The 21,615-nt window shown below is 46.9% G+C and overlaps 1 protein-coding gene across 5 annotated transcripts in view; it reads right to left on the bottom strand.

The window, feature by feature from the left end:
- GOLGA3 (golgin A3) overlaps positions 1–18,742 on the bottom strand; it is a 48,947-nt gene extending 30,205 nt beyond the window's left edge. For 2 of the 5 annotated variants that reach the window (XR_014825806.1, XM_021073867.2), the window contains exons 1-5: positions 18,418–18,473; positions 11,388–11,688; positions 9,086–9,328; positions 7,296–7,408; positions 136–794 (exon numbers count right to left, since the gene is read on the bottom strand). Coding sequence is in view for 4 of the 5 variants with exons in the window: in XM_021073867.2 (XP_020929526.2) it covers positions 136–794; positions 7,296–7,408; positions 9,086–9,328; positions 11,388–11,505 (1,133 nt within the window). In the remaining variant the exon portion in view is untranslated. Of the gene's footprint in view, positions 1–135; positions 795–7,295; positions 7,409–9,085; positions 9,329–11,387; positions 11,689–18,417; positions 18,474–18,644 lie in introns of those variants that run through there. The other 3 variants (XM_021073868.2, XM_084993413.1, XM_021073869.2) reach the window with 3 other exon arrangements.
- Between the last annotated feature and the right edge of the window lie 2,873 nt (positions 18,743–21,615).

Genomic DNA, 21,615 nt, shown 5'->3' with positions numbered 1-21,615 from the left:
AACCCTGGGAGACAGGATATCTCGCTACTGCAGGTGACTGCTCCTTACGCCCGATCTCATCTTCTACAGAGGAAGACCCACGTGTAAGTGAAGCAGCCAAGACCAAGGGTACGGTTGGATGCCTGCCTCACCCACCTGCTGCAGATGCTGTCTGCCCGGCTCCGCGTCTCCCCGTTGACCTCCTGCCTCTGGTCTTGGTGCTCAGCTGCAGCAGCCTGGAGGACATCCGAGATGGAGGGGAACTGGCCCAGGGCAGCAGCGGCCACCTCCTGGCCACTGACCACGTAGGGGGCCTCTCTTGTACCCAGGCTGTTGGCCAGCAGGCTGAGTGCCCCACGGGTGGAGACACTGCTGTAGGAGGAGCTGTCGCTCTCATTTCCGTCAGCCTCAGACACGTTGTCTCCCGTCAGGGACGCGTTCTCCAGGCGGTCGTCAGCCTCAGGACACAGGCTGACCTCAGACACCACTGACGTCCCGCTGCTCCGGTTCTGCTTCAGGGAAGCCCTGGCAGAGTCCACAGCTGGGACACTTCCACCAGAGTTCTGGGCATCTGACTCTTCAGTTCTGTAATCAGCCAGAGACCGAATTTTGCTTGATTTGGAACTTTTTTTCTCTTTAGGATGTGCCAGGAGCCCTAAGCTGCCCACCTTCGGCCCCCGAGGGACACTGGTGCGCAGGAAGGAGTATTCCTTTGTCATGGCCACAGCACTGGCCCTTGGTAAGGTTTCTGGGTTCAACATGAGTTCAGGATCAAGTGTGCTAAAAAGTCTCGTTTTAGTTACGGGTTGACTGGACTGAGAAGGAAACAAAAGTACAAGAATTACGTTTGAAACTGATAAGCAGCACTCAAAAACTGCTATCCAGAGAGGCCGCACCACTTCTATAAACAGAGCACCCCCCCACCACGAGGCTCAGCACCATGACTCCACCCAGGCCTTCTCGCCTCTGTAACCTCACTGCCTCCATGTCAGGGCCCATGATGGTCCAAGCACATGCCTTTCCTGGCTGGGATCTGATAGCAGTTTAAACATCTATTAGAGGAAGCCCTTCCTTTACAAAAATTTCCTGGCTATCCTTCCATACTTTTTCTTTTAAATAAACTCGAAATTTTTCTTCAAGTTAAAAAAGGTTCTGTTGGAGACTTATGGTTACCAAAGGGGACAGGCTGGAGGAAGGGACAGCTTGGGGTGGGGGGGACTGGTATATGCACACTGTGATATATGGAATGATTGGCCAGTCGGGACCTGGTTTATAGCACAGGGAACTCTACCCACTATTCTGCGATAACCTACATGGGAAAAGAACCTGAGAGAATAGACAGGTATATGTGTAACTGAATCATTTTGTTGTACAGTAGAAATTATTACAATATCGTAAGTCAACTATACTTCAATAAAACTTTAGAAGTTCCATTGAATTACAGCTGCCTTGAATTTGGAGCTCCTCTGTAGCATAATAGGTTAAGAATCTGGATTGTACGACTTCCTATTGTAGCTCAGCAGTAATGAACCCAACTAGTATCCATGAGGATGCAGGTTCAATCCCTGGCCTCGCTCAGTGGGTTAACGATCCGGCATTGCCGTGAGCTGTGATGGATGTCATACCTCGGATCCCTCATTGTTATGGCTATGGTGTAGGTCGGGAGCTGCAGCTCCAATTCAACCCCTAAGCTGCGAACTTCCATATGCCATAGGTGTGACTCTAAAAAGACACCCCCCCCCAAAAAAAAAAGAAAGAAAGAAAGAAAAGAAAAGAAAGAATCTGACTGCAGCGACTCAGGTTGCTATGGAGGATCAAGTTTGACCCCCCCCAGCCCAGCACAGTGGTTAAAGGAACCAGGATTGCCACAGGTGAGATGCAGGTCCACAGCTGCAGATCAGATTCAACCCCTTGCCTGGGAACTTCCATATGTCGCTGGCGCAGCCTTAAAAAAAAAAAAAAAAACTGCCTTAAATTACTGAGGGAATAATGAGCTATTTCCCTCCATTTATTCATATCTGCTTGCATGTTCCTCACAGAGGAAGTTATGGGCATCTAAATTCTAACCCACATTTGTTGCCATTTTGATCCACAGCCTGGCTATATGCCCTAGAACTAAGTTCTTGAATTTCTGTAGCCATTTTAACTTAATACTTAAACACTTTATCATTCTGTTGATATTATAAATATTGTCTTCTCCCAGTAATTTTCTTTTTTTTTCTTTTTTTATCTTTTTGCCTTTTCTAGGGCCGCTTCCGCGGCATGTGGAGGTTCCCAGGCTAGGGGTCGAATCAGAGCTGTAGCCACCGGCCTACGCCAGAGCCACAGCAACACGGGATCTGAGCCGCGTCTGTGACCTACACCACAGCTCACGGCAACGTCGGATCCTTTAACCCACTGAGCAAGACCAGGAATCGAACCCACAACCTCATGGTTCCTAGTCAGATTCGTTAACCACTGAGCCATGATGAAAACTCCCTCATATTTTTACTTTAAACTCATAATTTTCTGAACCCCAATTATTTTAATAACTTTACATTTGTAAACGTTTATAACAGCAGTTTTTTAGTTGGTTCTCCAGAGTTTTCCTTGAGAAAAACACCTGCAAATAGTAATACCATTTCTTTTTTTTAAACATCTTAAATGATTTTTCTTTTTTTCCATTATTGCTGGTTTACAATGTTCTGTCAATTTTACACTCTACAGCAAGGTGACCCAGTCACACATATACATATACATTCCCTTTTCTCACATTATCATGCTCCATCATAAGTGACTAGATAAACAATACCACTTCTCCTCTTTTTCAATATTTATACTTCTTAATTCTTTTTCTTATATCATCATGTTAGCTAGAATTTCCCAAGGGGCCTTGAATGAGTCTAGGAATGAAGGAAGACAGAGTTCCTTGGTGCTAAATCACCATGCCTCTCTCTTACAGGTTAATCTTAAACTCTATGTTATTCTAAAAAGTCAATGCAATCCCAAAGCAGCAAGGGACAAGGTAGAGGCTGAGTGTCTTGAAATGATGCTAGGATACAACCAGAAGGACAATGAACCAGGAACAGTGAGGAGGAGTGAGAGTGGGGCAGTGGACTGACCAGGCCTCCCGGATGGTAACACACACTAGAAAGCTGCCATGGTTAGATTCACTGAGAACTAGAAAAGCAGCACAAAGGCTGATGACACAGAACTCAGCCCAGGAAGTGGTACGAGAATGAGGTGGGGTCTATAGGTATTTATGAAGCACCACGATAAGGGAGTATTCCAACCAGTGGGGAGAAGGCAGATACAAAATAAGCAATTTGAGACAAGTGACCAGCTGTCCACAAAGAGGGTCATTCCTATCTCTTGCTTTCATTCAAAACATTTCAAACAGAGTCAATTTTCACAGTCAAAACCAAAACTTTTTAATACTTTTTATACCGGCTCTTATTTTTTATATAAGAAAAAACATGGGTGAATTTGTTTATATCCTTCAAACAGGGAGCTCCTCTTAAATATGAAGTAAAGCCAAAAGAAGTAACAGCAAAGACTGAAAATTTTGACTGTAAACATTTCAAAACTGATGTGCAGCAAAAAATATGCCAGAAGTCAAAAGACATGGCAAACTGAGAAAAAATTATTTGCAAAAATACCAAAGGGGGACTTCCCTGGTGGCTCAGTGGGTTAAGGATCCAGTCAACACTGAATGTCATTTGGGTCACTGCTATGGTGTGGGTTTGATCCCTGGTTCAAGAACTTACACATGCCACAGGTGCAGTCAAAAATTTTTCAAAAATTAAAAAATAAAAAAAAATTTAAAAATCAAAAAATAAAAACTAAAAAAAATGTAAATGCTAACTAAAAAGGGATAATTTCCTTATATATGGCACCTCCAGAGGAAAAAGACACTAAGAGAAAAATGGACAAAGACTGCCAGACACCCAAACAGCCAATCCATAAATACTTCCTGTTAGGAAGTTGTTTCTTTCAGCTATTGGAGGACAAAAATTCAATTTTTGTTATTTCTAATTCTGCCAAGGATGAGAAAGTTAGCAGTCCTACATGCTGCTAACCAGAATGAAAAACTAGTCTACTCTATTTGGAGGGCAATACACATCAACTAACAGATACAAAAAACCTCTACCCAATAACTCAGGACAGGTTAGTGGGAAAGGTCAAATCAAGTGGCCCAGTGGTAACGAACCTGACTAGTATGCATGAGGAAGCAGGTTCAATCCCTGACCACACTCAGGGGGTTAAGGACCTGGAGTTCTGTGAGGTGTGGTGTAGGTCACAGATGAGGCTTGGATTCAGCATTTCTGTATTCCAGCTGATGTAGGCCGGCAGCAGCAGCTGCGATTCGACCCCCAGCCCAGGAGCTTCCATATGCCTTGGGTGTGGCCCTAAAAATACAAAAAAAAAAAAAAAAAAAAAAAAAAAACAGCACAGAGAAGGTGCTCCTCCTGCATAAAAACTATCATCCCCTCCACGTGAAGGCACAGACAGAGATGTTCTCAGGACATTTATCAGACTATGAACAAGGAAGGGCTTTTATTCATAGCCTATACCATTTAGGAGTTCCCGTCGTGGCTGAGTGGAAATGAATCTGACTAGAATCCATGAGGATTCGGATGCCTGGCCTCACTCAGTGGGTTAAGGATCTAGCGTTGCCATAAGCCGAGGTGTAGGTTGCAGATTCGGCTCGGATCTGGCATTGCTATGGCTGCGGTGTAGGCCAGCAGCTACAGCTCTGATTTGACCCCTAGCCTGGGAACCTTCATATGCCTCAGGTGTGGCCCTAAAAAGACAAACAATTAAAAAAAAAAGTCTATACCATTTAGGTATGAGGTGTGAACTACATTCCTAAAGAAATGTGCTTCTACTCCTGGTTTGTTTTTGTTTGTATTTTTGAATCAAAAGTTCTGAATTTTATCAGCTACCTCTTCCGCACCTATTGAGATGCTCCTGATTCTTTTCATGTGGGACAACCATTATAATGGGTTCCATCAGCAAAGTTTCCCATTTGAACTAACCTGTGCTCTTACACAAAGCTTCACGCGGTTATCCTGTACGGTTCTATAAACCAACAGGCCACGCTGACTCGTCACAAGCCTCGCAATAGGGAGCATGGCTCTGCATTTAGGCAGGTTCAAGCCTCAACTTGGCTGCTGGCACCTCGACCCTCGTGACCACTTCAGCCCTGAGCTTCCCCGGGTTATGGGGAGGCCTGAACCGGATGCTGATCTGCATGAGGATGGCACTTTCCAGGTTGCACTCTGCCCTGGCTGGTCCTGCCTGAGGGTCTCTGGAGTAAGGGACAGGTGGGGATCAAAGTCCCTGACATCTTCCTGTCTTCCTCAGTGGGGCAGCAGGGGGTGGGGGTCAGGGGGCAGGTGGGCAGGCAGGATTGTCAAGTTGGTCAGAGCAGCGGGCGAAGAGTCCATCAGCTTGAGAGAAGTTTTCCTACTGAAGCTAAGGTTTGATATACACACACACATACACAAAATGATTAAAATTGGGAAATGAGGAGTTCCCACTGTGGCGCAGCAGAAATGAATCCTACTAGGAACCATGAGGTTTCGGGTTCAATCCCTGGCCTCGCTCAGTGGGTTAAGGATCCAGCATTGCCTCGAGCTGTGGTGCAGGTGCAAGATTCAGCTCGGATCCGGTACTGCTGCGGCTACAGCTCCAATTAGACCCCTGGCCTGGAACCTTCATATGCCACGGGTGTGGCCCCCAAAAAGACAAAAAAAAAAAAAAAAAAAAAAAAACCAGGGAAATGATAAATTTCACACTGAACTCCTGACACATTCGTTGCCTAATGTTGGAAGAGCCAGACAGGATTTCCCGTTATGGCTCAGCGGAAATGAATCTGACTAGCAGCCACAAGGACATGGGTTCCATCCCTGGCCTCACTCAGTGGGTTAAGGAACCGGAATTGCTGTGAGCTGTGGTGTAGCTCACAGACGCAACTCAAATTCTATGTTGCTGTGGCTGTGGTGTAGGCTGGCAGCTATAGTTGATTCAGCCCCTAGCCTGGGAACCTCCATATGCTGCGCTGCAAGAGCAGCCCTAAAAAGAAAAAGAAAAAGAGAGGCAAATAGAACTTTGAACTTGTCCTTAAAGCCTTTGGCAGGCAGGCCGGGGACAGGCTGTGGCAAAGGGACACTGTCTGGTCTGTTTCTTGGCTCTGCTAGGTTACAGCTGAGTGACCTCCAGCAAGTTCCTTACCCATCTGAGCCTCAGCATAAAACGTGTGGGGAACTTAACACAGTGCCCGGCACATATAATGACTGACTACCGGCTATCATTGTAAATTCTTCTGGCAATCCATCTGGACAGACCGGGCGGGAGCTTCTGTTGGCTCAGAGCCTGGTGCTGGACCTTCCAGTCCATTTATGTTGGCTTCGGAGCAGTGACACTCGAGAAGCCAAGGTTCTCTCTTGGGAAAACAAACAGCCAACCCTGATGAGGACTTGTCACTACTAAGTCATTCATCGAAAGTGGGCTTTTTTTTTTTTAAGTTAGAATCAAATTCTTTTTTTTTTTTTTTGCTATTTTTAGGGCCGCTCCCTCGGCATATGGAGGTGGAGCTGTAGCCGCCAGCCTACTCCAGAGCCACAGCAACATGGGATCCGAGCCATGTCTTCAACCTACACCACAGCTCACGGCAACGCCAGATCCTTAACCCACTGAGCAAGGCCAGGGATCAAACCCGCAACCTCATGGTTCATAGTCAGTTTCGTTAACCACTGAGCCATGACGGGAACTCCTAGAGTTAAATTCTTTTAATTTGAAAATTTTCAAGTCCATAGGGAAGCTGGAAGAAGAGTGAAATGAACATTCCTACTCCCCTTTCCTAGAGTCACTTGATGTGATTAAAAAGGCTGCTTTCATTAGCATCCTAATGAGAGTTTCACACCTGAATAAAACTGATTTTGGGATAGCATGTGGGCGTACTTATCCATGTGTGTGACATGGCACATATCTTAACACCATTCAGTAGAAACTATAACACTTACACAATAAACAAATGAAACCCAGCACTAACTGCTCAAGTTCAGAGAGCAACTGTACTGTATCTGCCATCTCTTCTTCTCTCATGGGGACTGAGAAATAAAATATGCTTGTTTCAAGGGAAGAAGGACCAGAGGGAACAGGAAACAGAGCCCTGTGGACTCTCCCCAAAGCGGGGGAACTACATGAGAAAAATGATCTTTCCAGAGAGGCACAAAGCCCTTCCCAGCAGAGAGAAATAAATCATGCCCAATTAATGATTGTTTTTCACGCATGACGTTTTCCATGAGCTTGTTCGAAAGTGGGAGACTCACTCTTTCCTGCTGGCGCTTCACCCTGTACTGCTTGAGCTGTTCTTCCAGCCGTTTCCGGGCCTGAAGTCGGACCTGCTCCTCCTTCTCCAGGGGCAGTGAGGCCTCTGTTGAGCCTGTGGTGGGGAAATGGCCATTTAGAAATTCACAATGCACCATGGTACAGAGGACAAATCAGAACAGCAACTTGGCTGTTTTGCATTTTATTTATTTTTATGTATTTATTTTTTTTATGGCCGAACCCACAGCATATAGAAGATCCCAGGCTAGGGATCCAATCGGAGCTGTAGCCATGGGCCTACACCACAGCCACAGCAATGTGGGATCCGAGCTGTGTCTGCAACCTACACCACAGCTCAGGGCAATGCCAAATTCTTAACCCACTGAGCAAGGCAAGGGATAGAACCTGAAACCTCATAGTTCCTAATTGGATTCATTTCCACTGCACCACGACGGGAATTCCTGTCTTGCATTTTAGTACTGACATGATTTGGCTTCTAGACACACAGCCGTCTAGTTGGAAAGGACTGATTCCACGTGGAGATTATAAACTGTGAGCCTTGGACACCTACCACAGATAGGACCTGCCTGGTGGCAGACACAGTGGCCAGGCCCAGGGTTGTGCTCACGCCACCAGCATATCACTCCCTGCAACTTCCAGCTGGTAGAACAGGACACAGGCATTTTGTGCCTTTTAGGAACCAAATAACCAAATCTGAGTGCCTGTGTGAGCAGCCCAGGGCTCTCACCACGCTCTAGGCCTGCTCCCTGACAGTCCAGGGGAACATGAAAATCAGTCTTGATGGGAGGCAGGGGCGGGGAGCACGAATGAGCCTCCTTTACACAGTTACACCTGGGGTTGTGATTCCCTCCACAACTAATCTGAACTTCTGCAGCAGTGCATTATGATGTACTGAGCTTTTGGAAAATAAAGAGAACTCATGCCAGTGGTGCTCAGACACCATGCTGGGTAAAGGCCAAGCTGTGTCCCCAGAAGCCCGGACTGGTTACCTCAGCCTCTTGTCCCAGGCGGCTCCAGACAAGGGGCCTGTTGCTCAAAGACAGGAGGAGAACTACTGTGACAACTTTTTAGCTAGTAACAGAATTTAAAATATCTAAACCTCAGAGTCCCCTGGAGGTGCAGTGGGTTAAGGATCTGGCGTTGTCACTGCAAGCAGCTTGGGTTCGACCCCTGGCCTGGGAACTTTGGCATGCCTCGGAAGTGGCCAGAGGGGGTTAAAAGAAAGGAGAAGAAAAGAAAAATGCCTAGAGGTTTCTACAGGCTGCCAGTTCACCCCCAAATCCACAAGGTTCAGCAGAAAATAAATGTTCATGAAAGTAACTCATAAAAAAGCCTGTTGAGGAGTTCCCATTGTGGCTTAAGAATCCAACTAGTATCCATGAGGATGTGGGTTCAATCCCTGGCCTTGCCCAGTGGGTTAAGGATCAGTGTTGCCCAAGCTGTGTCATAGGTCGCAGACGCAGGTCGGATCTGGTGTGGCTGTGGTGCAGGCTGAAGTTGTAGCTCTGATTCAACCCCTAGTCCGGAACTTCTTTCTATATGCCTCAGGTGTGGCCCAAAAAAGCAAAAAAAAAAAAAAAAAAAAAAAAAAAAAAAAAAAAAAAAAAGCTTATTGGGATCAATTCCTCACTGGCTACTTGCTCACTAGCCAGGGAGACAAAACATATACACGCACAGGCCCTTTACACCTGGGCCTCAAGCATGGTGAGTGACAAGGGCCCGGGGAGGCAGGAAGGGGAGGGTGGGAATAGCCCAGCAGGAAGATGCTTACACAGTTGCGTTTCTTGCATAGGAAGACTGAGTCTCAGGGACTGCAAAGCTTCTTTTCTACCACTGCCCTCAGCACTAGTCCCCTGAGACTTCCTTAGGTTGTCATGGAAACCAGCCACACCTGGAGAGGCGTCAGGACCCACTGACGATGGAGGGTCTGGGAACTGTGGCATCGGCCCATTCTGACAGGTGTCCCCTTGGCTTCCGCCTTCATCTGATGCTCTGTTTACCTCGACATTGGTGCCTAGAAAAGATGATGTGCTGGGCTGTCATGGTTTTTAACAATGAGATAAAGTCATTTTTCAGACATACAGCTGAATCCAGACACATGGACACTCCCCACAGCCTCTGTTTGCTCAGAGAGGAGCTGGTTCCCTTCTGCAAGTGGGCGATGTGGGACAAGTTACTCGGCCTCACAGAGCCTGACCCCTCATCTGTGGAAGGCCCTCCTCACTCTCCACCCAAGAATGCAAGCAGGAGTGTTTCCTTTTCATTTTAACGAAACTGGTGAGAAATCTTATGAGTCTGTTTAAAAAAAAAAAAAATAGCAAAAAACCTCCCACAAATGCTTAAAACAGAGCTGACGATGTTTCTCACAGGCAGGTTAACAGCAGTGCCAACCAGTATCACAGCCTCCCATTTACAAAGGGCTGATTTCAAAACTTAAGTTTATCCTCCAAAACAAGAAATCAAAGGCAGAGTTAGAATAGCTGATCCGAATAATTACGGCAAAGCTGAGTTCAGAACCCAGAGTTTGTGCTTCTGACTGACAAACCAGTGATGACTACTTGCCCACGTATCAAGCTCAGCTTCCTCCACTAACATTACAGACATGTTTATACAGTAACTGAAACCTATTTCTCTATCAAAAGCAAACAAGGAAGAAAGGCCACCAATGGGCCAGCCTGTCAGCAGTCAAAGAACCAAGTCAAAGAACTTCGGGTGAATTCCAGGGGTTCCCAAGCATGTCGATGCCCCACCTTCTCTTGGGGTCAGCAGCACTCGGACCTCATGACGTACTCAGGCTGCATCTAGGAAATTCCCTTTGTGCCCAAGCAAATTTAAACTAGGTTTCTGTCACTTAAAATGTGAATCCCAACTATACGGCTGCTTATTGTCAGGCCACCCTGAAAGGCAAACCAGAATATAACAGGGTACCCCAGACACGCAGCAGAGCCAGATGGGACCTGACATGACCCCCTGTTCTCTTACACAAACAGCCCTCTAGCCCCACTGCTGGAGGGGAGGAGATGTTGCGTTTCAAATGTAAGTTAATCAGGGCCTAAATACCACTTTCTCATGGGCTTAAAGATCTGGGAGAGTCTCTAAACCTTCCTGTTTACATAACAAGGGAATTTTTTTGAGCATTCTATTGGACTCTAAAAAAAAAAAATCTAAAAGAAGGGCCAAAAAAGCATAAGACTTGATTATTTCCAAACACAAGCCTAATTATGGGTAAACAAGTAACTGTGATGTCACCTACATGGTCAGCATCACTTTCTGGGTGCTGTCCACGTGCCTACATTTGACAGAGGCCACATCTTTCAGCCTCAGAACTATCCTAAGACAAAGGCAGATCTGCCCATTTTCTCAAGCGGAGAGTGAGACTGAGCTAAACTGAGGCTCTTGCCTCAGGGCTCACGGCTCTTAGTGGCAGGTCTGGAGCTATTCCAGTGCAGAGCCCTTGGTCTTGGCCTGAGCACACTGGGCTCGCCTGGCAACCAGACAACCAGCAAAGCCACTTTAGGTGCTTGAGCATTGTTTTAGAAGAACAGGAATGCAGTTTCTGCTAGGAAATCAGAACATGTACACGCTCTGGTTTTCAAGCACACACTGACCAGGAAGGGGCATGAAAACAGAGAGACTAATTCACCCTGTACTTCTGATGCACAAATAACTTGTCAAAGGTGCAAAGAGGATCCAATCATCCTCAGATCACCAGTGGACCATTTTTGGACGCCAGTGAGCAAAATTCTGGCAACCAACCAAGAAAGGTAGAACATTAGGTAGGGAACAATAATGTGTCAGTGAAGACCTACAGAAGCCTCAAGGCTAAACAACGCTGCTCTGTCCTGCTGGAGCAGCAAAGTGGGGTGGCTCCTATCCTGTTTAACACACGTGGTGCCTGGTTCAAAGTTGGCATCAGCTAAGGAAAAAAAACCCTCATCTGATTACTAAAAACACACTCTGAATGAATTAAAAAGTTCATTAGGAACACCACAGTCTTCCTCCAAAATGCAAGCTGACCCACATTCTGTTTCAAGGCACAATGTCAACTGCACACAGAGTAACTGGCAACTTACACTGGGCTTCCTCCTGCTGGTCCAGTAGCGCCAGTGAGCCTGGGGGCTTTGGGAGAGCCTCGGGGCCATTGCTGGATCTGTCCTCTGGACCATCCTGCATGGCCACCACACCATCCATGGCCAGGATGACACAGGCTGGGCTGACACTCAGGGGCTGTGAGGGAACTGCTGGTGAGTTTGATTTCTGCCATTAGCAACAGCCAAGAGCTCCTGGGATGGACCACCCTAGGTTTTCCATTTTGGGGAGAGGATTTGAAGGCTCACAGATAGCTTGAAATCAAACCAAGTAATATCATGATACCTGAGAGGAGGAAAAAGAGAAAGAAGATTGTTATGAAACTTCGTCTGATTTTTTTTTTTTTTGGCCACTCCCAAGGCACTGGAAGTTCTGGGGCCAGGGACTAAACTTGTGCCACAGCAGCGACCCGAGGCGAAGCAATGACAATGTGGGATCCTTACTTAACCTGCTGTGCCATCAGGGAGCTGTTTGTCAGATTTGAACTAACAATTCCAAGACTAACATTTAGTTCCAAACTTGCATTTGCATAATAAACACATGTAGATTTATTCATTCAAGAAATAATCCTTGAGCACCAATAATCCTCCAGCATCCCAGATTTTGAGGATAAAATGCTGACCCGGCCACACCCAGGCCCTTTCCCCAAGGTGTTCTCTATATTGGTGCTGGTCTTTAAGATTATCCTGCCAGGAAGAGAAGCTCTGTCAATGGCTAGGACTTGGGTGACTAAGGAAGTGAGTTTTCACTTCTTCAAACTTAATTTGTGTGTAAATATCCGCATAATTTGTGTGTAAATATCCACATGCGGCCAGTGGCTTCAGTACTGGACACCCAGGGCAAGCTCCTCTCCCTAGACACCTGGCATGACAGTACCCTGGCCACAGCTCCAGGCAATGTGGACAATGCCACTTCCTGGAGTGGAGTAAACTGCATGCTATCACAGAAAGGGGGACGAGGACACATGGAGAGAGGCCACTCTGGGATGGGCCAGAGATAAAGTATCTCACAGCAAGTGACCCAATGCAGCCTTTATTTCTTACAGGATCTGCTATCTCTTAGCCCATCCTACCAGGCTGAGTTTAAGGAAGCAAAATTTCACCCATGTTTGGCAACTGGCTATTGCTTTTGTTGTTGTTGTTTTGGCTGCGTCTGTGGCATGCGGAGGTTCCCAGGACAGGGATCTAACCCATGCTACAGCAGTGACAATGCCCAATCTATAACCTGCTGAACCACTTGGGAACTCCTGCTTTTGAAGTGTAGTGAGGATATTATCAGCTCATTTCCTCATCAAAAGATAGGGTGCTGTTATTATTCATTCTGCAGAAGTGTTGGTACTTGCTTCCTTTAAGATAAGGTTTCATATTATCCTAGTACTGTTCCATTTCACAGTTTGAGGGCTAAAACTTACATGACATTCCTTTCAGAAAAAGAGCCTAAGCAGGAGCTGACCCTCACTCAGTGGGCCACTGCACCTGCTTGTCCAGTCCCCTACCATCTCTCACTTACAAACTAGCAATCCCTGGTGGCTGGCACAACCTGGTCTACCCAGTGGTGAGTGACCAGCAACAGCAGCGTCCATCTTGGGAACTCTGTAGTGTGTGGCACTCACACATTCCTCTGCAGTCTGGTTCCCTGCAGGCCAGCTATGACACTGTTATGAAGGTAAAAAGGCTATGTGTGCTATTACCTGCAAAACCAGCACTTCGGGTCTGTACTTGAAAGGACCATTGATAGAACTGTGTGAAAACATGGGTAACTAAAATCCAGTATAGCTCATTCAAAAAGCACTGGGGGAGTTTCCACTGTGGCTCTGTGGAAACGAATCTGACTAGCATCCAGGAGGACACAAGTTTGATCCCTGGCCTCGCTCAGTGGGTTAAGGATCTGGCATTGCCATGAGCTGTGGTGTAGGTCGAAGATGCAGCTTGATTCCATGTTGCTGTGGCTGTGGTGTAGGCCTGCAGCTCCAATTTGACCCCTAGCCTGGGAAGCTCCATGGGCCGCAGGCGCAGCCCTAAAAAGACCAAAAAAAAAAAGCACTGGGAGCCACTGTGGCTCATGGTGCCCAGCGCATGTAAATATTTGAGGATGACGTCTGAAATGAAGGGAAGTACTAAGGCCAACCAAAAAGTGATCCTATGTGCAATGAGCCCTCAATCTCATAACCTCTTCCATCCTGGACACACCTACCAGATTGAGGGATGAGCTAGGTAGACAAATGGGCCCTTGGAGGCCCCATACCTGTCCTTGCACATGCACACCTCCACCCAGGCCCCTCTGAAAATCACCATTTCACAAGGTCCTGGCTCCAGAGAAAACCACAGGGACACTCGCTGAGCCTGCCTCATGGCTGCTGTCCCAGACACTCCCTGGCAACATCTGGAGGTAAGACAGCCAGGCCAGGATGTGACACTGTAGAAAATAGGCCCGCAATGCAAGGCAAAGCAAGGCAAGGCATATCAGCAAAAGGATAGGCAGGCCGGAGTCCTGTGGTGGTTCAGCTGGTTAAGGATCTGGTGTTGTCACAGCTGTGGCTTGGGTTGCTGCTGTGGTGCAGGTTCGACCCCTGGCCTCGGAACTTTTGTGTTACAGGCAAAGCCAAAAAACAAAAAAACTAAAGAAGGGCCAGGCTGTCCCTTCACTACAGGCTCCACTTCAAGGATGGATGACTACAGATGGACGTGTGGGAATGCAGAATCAACTGCCACTGCAAATCGCATACTGTATGTGCTAGCCATCCTGACACATCCCTTAACAAAAGGAAATGTTTGCATTTTGCTTTGAAATGTCTGCTTCTGTCTTGTGGGGGTGCAGGTGAAGATGTCTAAACGAAATTTCCACCATGCTCCCTAAGATGCCTGAGGGGGTAACAAAGACAGGTCAGTGCTTTTCAGGCAGAAGCCTGGACTCTGTGACGGTGCCTTTCTCCCCTTGAGTACCAGGCAAATCCCTGTGGATCCGTCCACGTCTACCATGGGACACTGCTCACAAGCCTCTTCCTGGCCCACTCCCTTCTGCCCTCACGACACCCCCGGCATGCATATCACACTGCAGCTGTGTGGGTGCCCTCTATTCCATCACGCTCACTAACACCCTTGGAGGCATAATCACCTCCCCAAGTCGGCTCCGCCCCACACATACTCCCTGCACGGAGTGGTGCCCAACACAGGCTACGGACTTAAATCCTTGCCTCCCCATCATGTTCCACCTCTCTGCAATCAAGCTAGTGCTTCCAAAACAAAATGATAACAGCATTTGCATCCTTGAGCATCCACAATGCCTTTTCAAATATCAAAAAACTCTACTTCTACTAAAAAGAGTTGGAAGCCACAGTTCCAGTGAGGGCAAAGATCACCCCTGGGAGAGCAGCTTGTGATGGCCACCACCCAGAGGAGCAGTGTCACCTGGCCGAGAAGGAAAAGCAGGACAGCCAGCGGGATCGGACTTACCTACTAAAGACAGGACATGCCAACGGAGAAGAAAGGGCAGGAAAGGAGCCACAGAGGATGTGCCACCAAATCTTGCCATGACAACACCTAACCTTAACCCTGGGCAAGGAAGAGAACCACTGGCTGAGATGGTGGCATGCCACAGACAGAGAGAAATGCACCAGGCTATTTGAGCCCAATGCCATCACTCACTCTGCTTGTTCCATTTTTGCACATTCCCTTTTTTTTCACTTGGATTTCTTGCTAAACAAGAAGTCTCTGATTCCCAAGGAACCCTACCCCCTCCAGAGATGGAAGGTGCAGCCAAGGATTCGAGCCCAGGACTGTGACTTGTTTTGGTAACTTATGAAGGTGGCTCCTGTTCACATGCAGTGCTTCCTGAAGCCACAGAGGCAGAAGTCACAGCCTCTAGTGAAAAGACACTTCTCCTCACACATATAAATGGGTATTCTCTGTCTCCCCTCAAGCTCATATGAACTTTCCTTAGCATGACTCAGTCACTCAGGGCCTCATTATCTCAGTCTGCCGACAAAAACAGGACAAGGAGGGTCAGACAGCTGGGAGCACAGAACAAGGAAGCTGTGATTACTTACATGCACTCCACTCTGTAGTTGAAAAAAAGAACTAGTCCAATCACAGTACCACTTTTGACTGCCTGCACTCTGCTGTGTTTCCCAGAGGGAAGAGACGGGGCACAGCCATCACTTAGAACCTCAGAGTGTTTCTAACTCTAGGTTCACCACTGTCTGACGTCAGGAGACTTCAGAAGGAGCAGCACCATCCTAACATCCAGGTGATTCCAGCTTCCCCCAGACGGCGGATTACATGGATCTGGCAGTTGCACATGAACAGCTCCATCTAGCCCATCTTATTTAAGATGTCCCTATCGGCGATTAGAAACAGAGCATAGCCAAAGTGAAAGCCCAGAAAGCCTGCTGTCATCATATAATGTAAAGGACAGACTCAGACATCACACATCTTGGCTTTAGGTCCTGAGTCCTCCACCTTCAGCTATGAGCTGAGGGGCAGATTTCCTAGCTGGTGACCTCATCAGTACGATGATGAAAAAATAAATAAAAAATCTGTGCTAGGATTAAGTGCAATAAGACACACGTCCTGTGTCTTCAATAAATGGCAGCTATTTAGTGTTATTTTCCCTTTAATTGTTGCTTGTCAAAATCAATAGCTAAAAGTCAAAGATTTTCTCATTTAAGAAAGCGCACTGTTTGGGAGTTTCCTTGTAGCACAGCAGGTTAAGGATCTGGCACCATCACTGCAGTGGCTGGGGTCGTTGCTGTGGTGCAGATTTGATCCCTGTCCTGGGAACCTGCACATGTCACGGGTGCAGGTAAAATAAACAAATAAAATTTTGCCATTTGTGACAACATGAATGGACCTGGAGGATATTATGATTTTATTTTTGTTGTTTTTCTTTTTTTGGCCGCCCCAAGGCATGTGGAGTTCCTGGGTCAAGAATCAGATCCAAGCCACAGTTGTGACCCAAGCCACAGGTGCAATAACACCGATCACCAATCCACTGTGCTGCGCAGAAGATTGAACCTGAGTCCCAGCACTCCCAAAATGCCACCCATCCCATCGCACCACAGTGGGAACTCCTAGGGGGTATCATGTTAGTGAAATAAGTCAGAGAAAGTCAAATACTGTATGTTATCACTTATATGTGGAATCTGAACGATAAAACACATGAACAAATATTAAAACAAACAGACTCACAGATACGGAGAATAAACTAGTGGTCACTGGAGAAGGGAAGGAGAAGGGGCAAAGTAGGTGAAGGGGATTAAGAGGTACAAACTACTAGGTATAAAATAAATAAATTTTTTAAATTTTTAAAGAATTTTGTTTTTTTTTTTTTTTTTAGACACACCCTTGGCACACGGAAGTTCCCGAGGCAGGGAGTGAATCCAAGCCAGAGGTGTGACCTACACCACAGCTGCAGCAACTTAGGATCCTTAACCCATTGCACTGGGCCAGGGATTGATCCATCACCTCCACTGAGATGAGCCAGATCATTAACCCACCGTGCCACAGTGGGAACTTCAGTAAATAAATGATTAAAACCTGGATTTCCCTGGTGGCTCAGCAGGATAAGGATCCAGCATTGTCACTGCTGTGGTGAGGGTTTGATCCCTAGCCTGGGAAGTATAGCCAAAAAAAAATAAAAATAATTAAATAAATAAGTTACAAGAATGTAATGTACAGCACAGAGAATACAGCCAGTATTTATATCAAATTACTATGTTTTACATCTGAAACTAACATTGCAAGTTAAAAAAGCACACTGCTGCTTAAGGCAACTGGCTTAAAAAAAATAAAAAAGACTACTTCTGAATTTGAGTTATGTCATATGATTTTTATTTCCTTTTCTTACCATTCGAGGTGCACTGCAACTGAAAGCTATCACTCCAGTAATGTTTGCAATATTTAAGGGATAATTTAAAATGTTAAAAAAAAAACCATGAGTCCCCAGTAAATGGCTTACAATGTCCCAGTGGTTTTCAATCACACTGACAATAAAATCTAAGCCTCTTACCACGAACTAGGAAGCTGCATACCGTCTAGCCCCTTCCTACATTGCATCCTTGTCCCCTCTCACTTTCTTCCTTTTTCATTACACGCTTGCCATACTGTATCTAAAAAAACACCAATTTACTCCTCCCTCAGGGCTTCACACTTGGTCATCTTGCCTGAAACAGTCTTATCGCATGTTTGCATGGCTAGTTTCTTGTCATAGAGGCTTTGACTCAAAAGTCACCTCCCCCAAGACCTTCTTATAGATCTGGCCCAAGCACCACGCAATACTCTCTCAGAAATGGCTTCATTTACTGTCTGTATCCCTCCACTACAGCGCGAGCTCAGTGAGGCCCTGACACGACTCCAATCCTATCACCCAGGATCTACAGTGAACAGTGCCGGGCACGACCGACACTCAGCAAAGAGCTGTTGAATGAAGGTCGAGCTGTTCACCTGCATCATACTAGAGACGACGCCTGGTCCCACTCCCTCTGGAAATTATCACTACACTGATGAAAACACCGCTATGAAACACATTCTGGTGAAACACCCAGAAATGAGATGGACTCGAGGTGGAGAGAGAGCAGAGCACACACGGATTCTTTAAACCAGGCTTCACACTAACCACCGGACACCATGTCACGCCTGTCATCTTGACAGAACTTCTACACAAGGACAAGAGATGTTTCTCTGCAGCTCCAACAGCAGCCGTGGGAACCTCTGAACAAATTACTCCCCGGCGCGCGTGGACAGCACTACGGAAGAACGCGAATGTTGGGATATTTATGAGGCCGGTTCCGCTAACAGCTGCACAGTGCAGCTTCTAGGCCCAGAGGCTACCAACGGTGAGGAGCCGGACTAGCGCGGGGCGTTGCCGCTCCAGGTGGAGCCTTGGCCGGCCCTTCGCGTGCGCCCAAAGCCCAGCCGCCCTTCGCCTGTCCCTGGCCCCGACCCAACCGCTGTCCTCCTGTTCCCCACGCCTTCCCCAGCCCAAGCCTCTGCCCAGGCACCGCCCCACGACCCTCACCCCTGCGCTGCGGAAGCCGCGGCGAACGCCCGGCCCGGCTGCTCTGGCTGAGACGTGGCTGCGCGGGGGGCGGAGCACGGCGCGGCGACGGAAAATGACCCCCCGGAAGCCTGCGTGCGCTGTCTCCGTTCCGGAAGAGAGAAAGCCCTCTTCTGTTAGCCAGCAGCTGCCCTCGGGCCCCGAATGCTCCGGCCGCAGGGCTGGAATCCAGCCTAGTCGAAACTCGCCTGAGACGGACTTCAGGAAGCGAATTTGGAGCACCTTCCCTTGTTAAAAAGTAGCTTCGGGACTGGCCGGACCAACTCCGACAGGAAGCCGGACAATTGAGCTTCCGGCGGAAGTGGCGTGGCCAGGCTCTGGTCCCCGCCCCGCCCTAGCTGTCAGGGTGTCGGCGTAGCCATTCCACCCCGCCCCTACCTCGTTGGGGGTTGGCTAGTAAGCACGCGGGGGTGGGGTCTGTGAGGTGCAGAGTTGTGGCTCTGGCACCTGTTCGTCGCCCCTGAGCACCAACCTTCCACCGCGCCAGTCCTCACTTATCTTTCAGGTACCAGTGCAAAAGTGACTCCTGCTTTGGGGCGGTAGCAGTGTTTTATCTTTAAAAAAAACATTGTTGGCATAGGCATGAGGTTTAGGTGAAGGGCTTTTAGGGTTTAGGTAAAGAACACAAAGGAGTTCTCTTGTGGCACGGTGGGTTAAGGATCTGGCGTTGTCACTGCAGCGGCTTGGGTCCCTGCTATGGCACGGGTTCCTTCCCTGGCCCAGAAACTTCCACGTGCTGTGGGCAAAGCCAAAAAAAAAAAAAAATCAGTTGGCTGTTTGTTGAATGTTTCTGGGTTCTCTGCCCTGGTCCATTGATCTCCATGCCTTCTTGTAACACCACAGTCTTCACCAAAATAGCTTTACAGCAAGCCACAATATGGGGTGGAAGATTCCTCCCACTTTATTCTTTTTTTCATTTTGGCAGACCCTCAGCATAAGAAGTTCCGCAGCCAGAGATCAGATCCAAGCCAAAGTTACCACCTATGCCACACCTGTGGCAACCCACAGCTTAACCAACCATGCCAGGCCAGGGATTGAACCTATGTCCCAGAGTAGCAGAGACACTGCCAATCCCATTGTGCCACAGCAGGAACTCCTTATTTTTATTATTATTATTTATTATTAAGGTATTATGTGTATACAATATAATTAGCCCATTTTATGTGTTCAGTTCAATGATTTTTAAAGTAAGTTCAGTTACACTTACTAAATTTTAGTAAATAACACTGAGCTTAATCCATTTAGTTGAAGCTGGATCTATTGCAGTTTGTTGTAGAACACTTTGATAGCTCCAAGGATCCCTCTTGTCCATATACACTCTGTTCCCCTCCACCAGCCCCTGACAACCACTAATCTGTTTTCTTTCTCTATTGATTGGCCTATTCTGTACATTTCATATAAATAAAATCTCACACCATGTGGCCTTTTGTGACTGCCTTCTCTTTTACTTAGCATAGTATTTTGAGGTTCATCTGTGTGTTACCATGTTTCAGAACTTAGCTCCTTTCACAGCTGCATAATACTTATTTAGATATACCCTGTTTTGTTATCCACTAGCCAACCCACCTTTCTTCTTTCCTTCCTACCTTCCTTCCCTCCCTCCCTCCTTCCAATTCACTGTGGCCCATGTATGCCAAGTACTATTTTTTTTTTTTTACAAGTAGTTCTTTTTGGGTTTTTTTTTTTGGTTTTTTTGTTTGTTTGTTTGTTTGTTTGTTTGTTTTTGTCTTTTTGCCATTTCTTGGGCTGCTCCCGTGGCATATGGAGGTTCCCAGGCTAGGGGTCCAATTGGAGCTGTAGCTGCCAGCCTACGCCAGAGCCACAGCCACACGGGATCCGAGCCACGTCTGCAACCTACACCACAGCTCACGGCAACGCCGGATCGTTAACCCACTGAGCAAGGGCAGGGACCGAACCCGCAACCTCATGGTTCCTAGTCGGATTCGTTAACCACTGCGCCACGACGGGAACTCCCAAGTACCATTTTTGATGCCACATATAATCACTACTGTCACAGAACTTACCTTCTATTGTAGAGTCAGATAACAAACATAGAAATACAAGACAGGGTGTGATGAGTTAAGAAGAGAAAAGAGCAGGGTGGAGTTCCCGTTGTGGTTCAGCGGGTTAAGAATCCGACTTGTATCCACATAGAGTTTCCCAGGCTAGGAGTTGAATCAGAGCTGTAGCCACTGGCCTACACCACAGCCACAGCAACACCAGATCTGAGCCTTGTCTGCGACCTACACCACAGCTCATGGCAACGCCAGGTCCTTAACCCACTGAGTGAGCCCAGGGATCAAACCTATGTCATGGATACTAGTCAGACTGGTTTCCAATGAGCTACGATGGGAACGTCTGGATTTTGAATCTTAAAGCTTTTTCTGCATTTATTTAGACAATCTTGTGGTTTTTGACTTTTCTTTTGTTAATGTGTATTACACTGATTTGCTTATGTTGAACCATCCTTATGAACTTGGAATAAGTCTCTTGGTCATGTTTTATGATCTTTTTTATGTGTTTTTAGATTCAGTTTGCTAAAATTTTGTTGAGAACTTTTGCACCTATATGTTTTGTTTCTTTTTTGGCCACACCCTCAGCATATGGAAGTTCCTGAGCCAGGGATTGAATCCAAGGCCATATCTACAGCCCATTCCATAGCTGCAGGAATACTGGATCTTTAACCCACTGCACCACAGCAGGAACTCCATATCTATATTCATCAAAGATATTGGCCTGTAATTTTTTTGGTAGAATCCTTGTCTGATTTCGGTATGAGGGTGATGGTCGCTTCATAGAATATCTTTGGGAGTGTTCCTCTTCAATCTTTTGGCAGAGTTTAGTAAAGATAAGTAGTAATTCCCATCATGGCTTAGTGGTTAACAAATCTTACTAGGAACCATGAGGTTGTGGGTTCAATCCCTGCCCTCGTGCAGTGGGTTAAGAATCCAGCATTGCTGTGAGCTGTGGTGTAGGCCAGCAGCTTCAGCTCTGATTAGACCCCTAGCCTGGGAACCTCCATATGCCACGGATGCGGCCCTAGAAAAAAAATAAACAAATAAGAAGGATAGGTATAATTTTTTTTTTAATGTTTGGTAGAATTTGCCTATGAAGCCATCCTGTCCTGGACTTTTGCTTGTAGAGTTTCATTTCTAGTTA

This window comes from Sus scrofa, chromosome 14, assembly GCF_054392235.1.
Source record: "Sus scrofa isolate SSC_HxYL_T2T_F1_AM1 chromosome 14, Sscrofa_HxYL_maternal_Yorkshire_Landrace_v2.0, whole genome shotgun sequence".
Lineage (NCBI taxonomy): Eukaryota > Metazoa > Chordata > Mammalia > Artiodactyla > Suidae > Sus > Sus scrofa.
The sequence above is the reverse complement of the archived record's forward strand: the minus strand, read 5'-3'. Positions and strand labels throughout refer to the sequence as shown.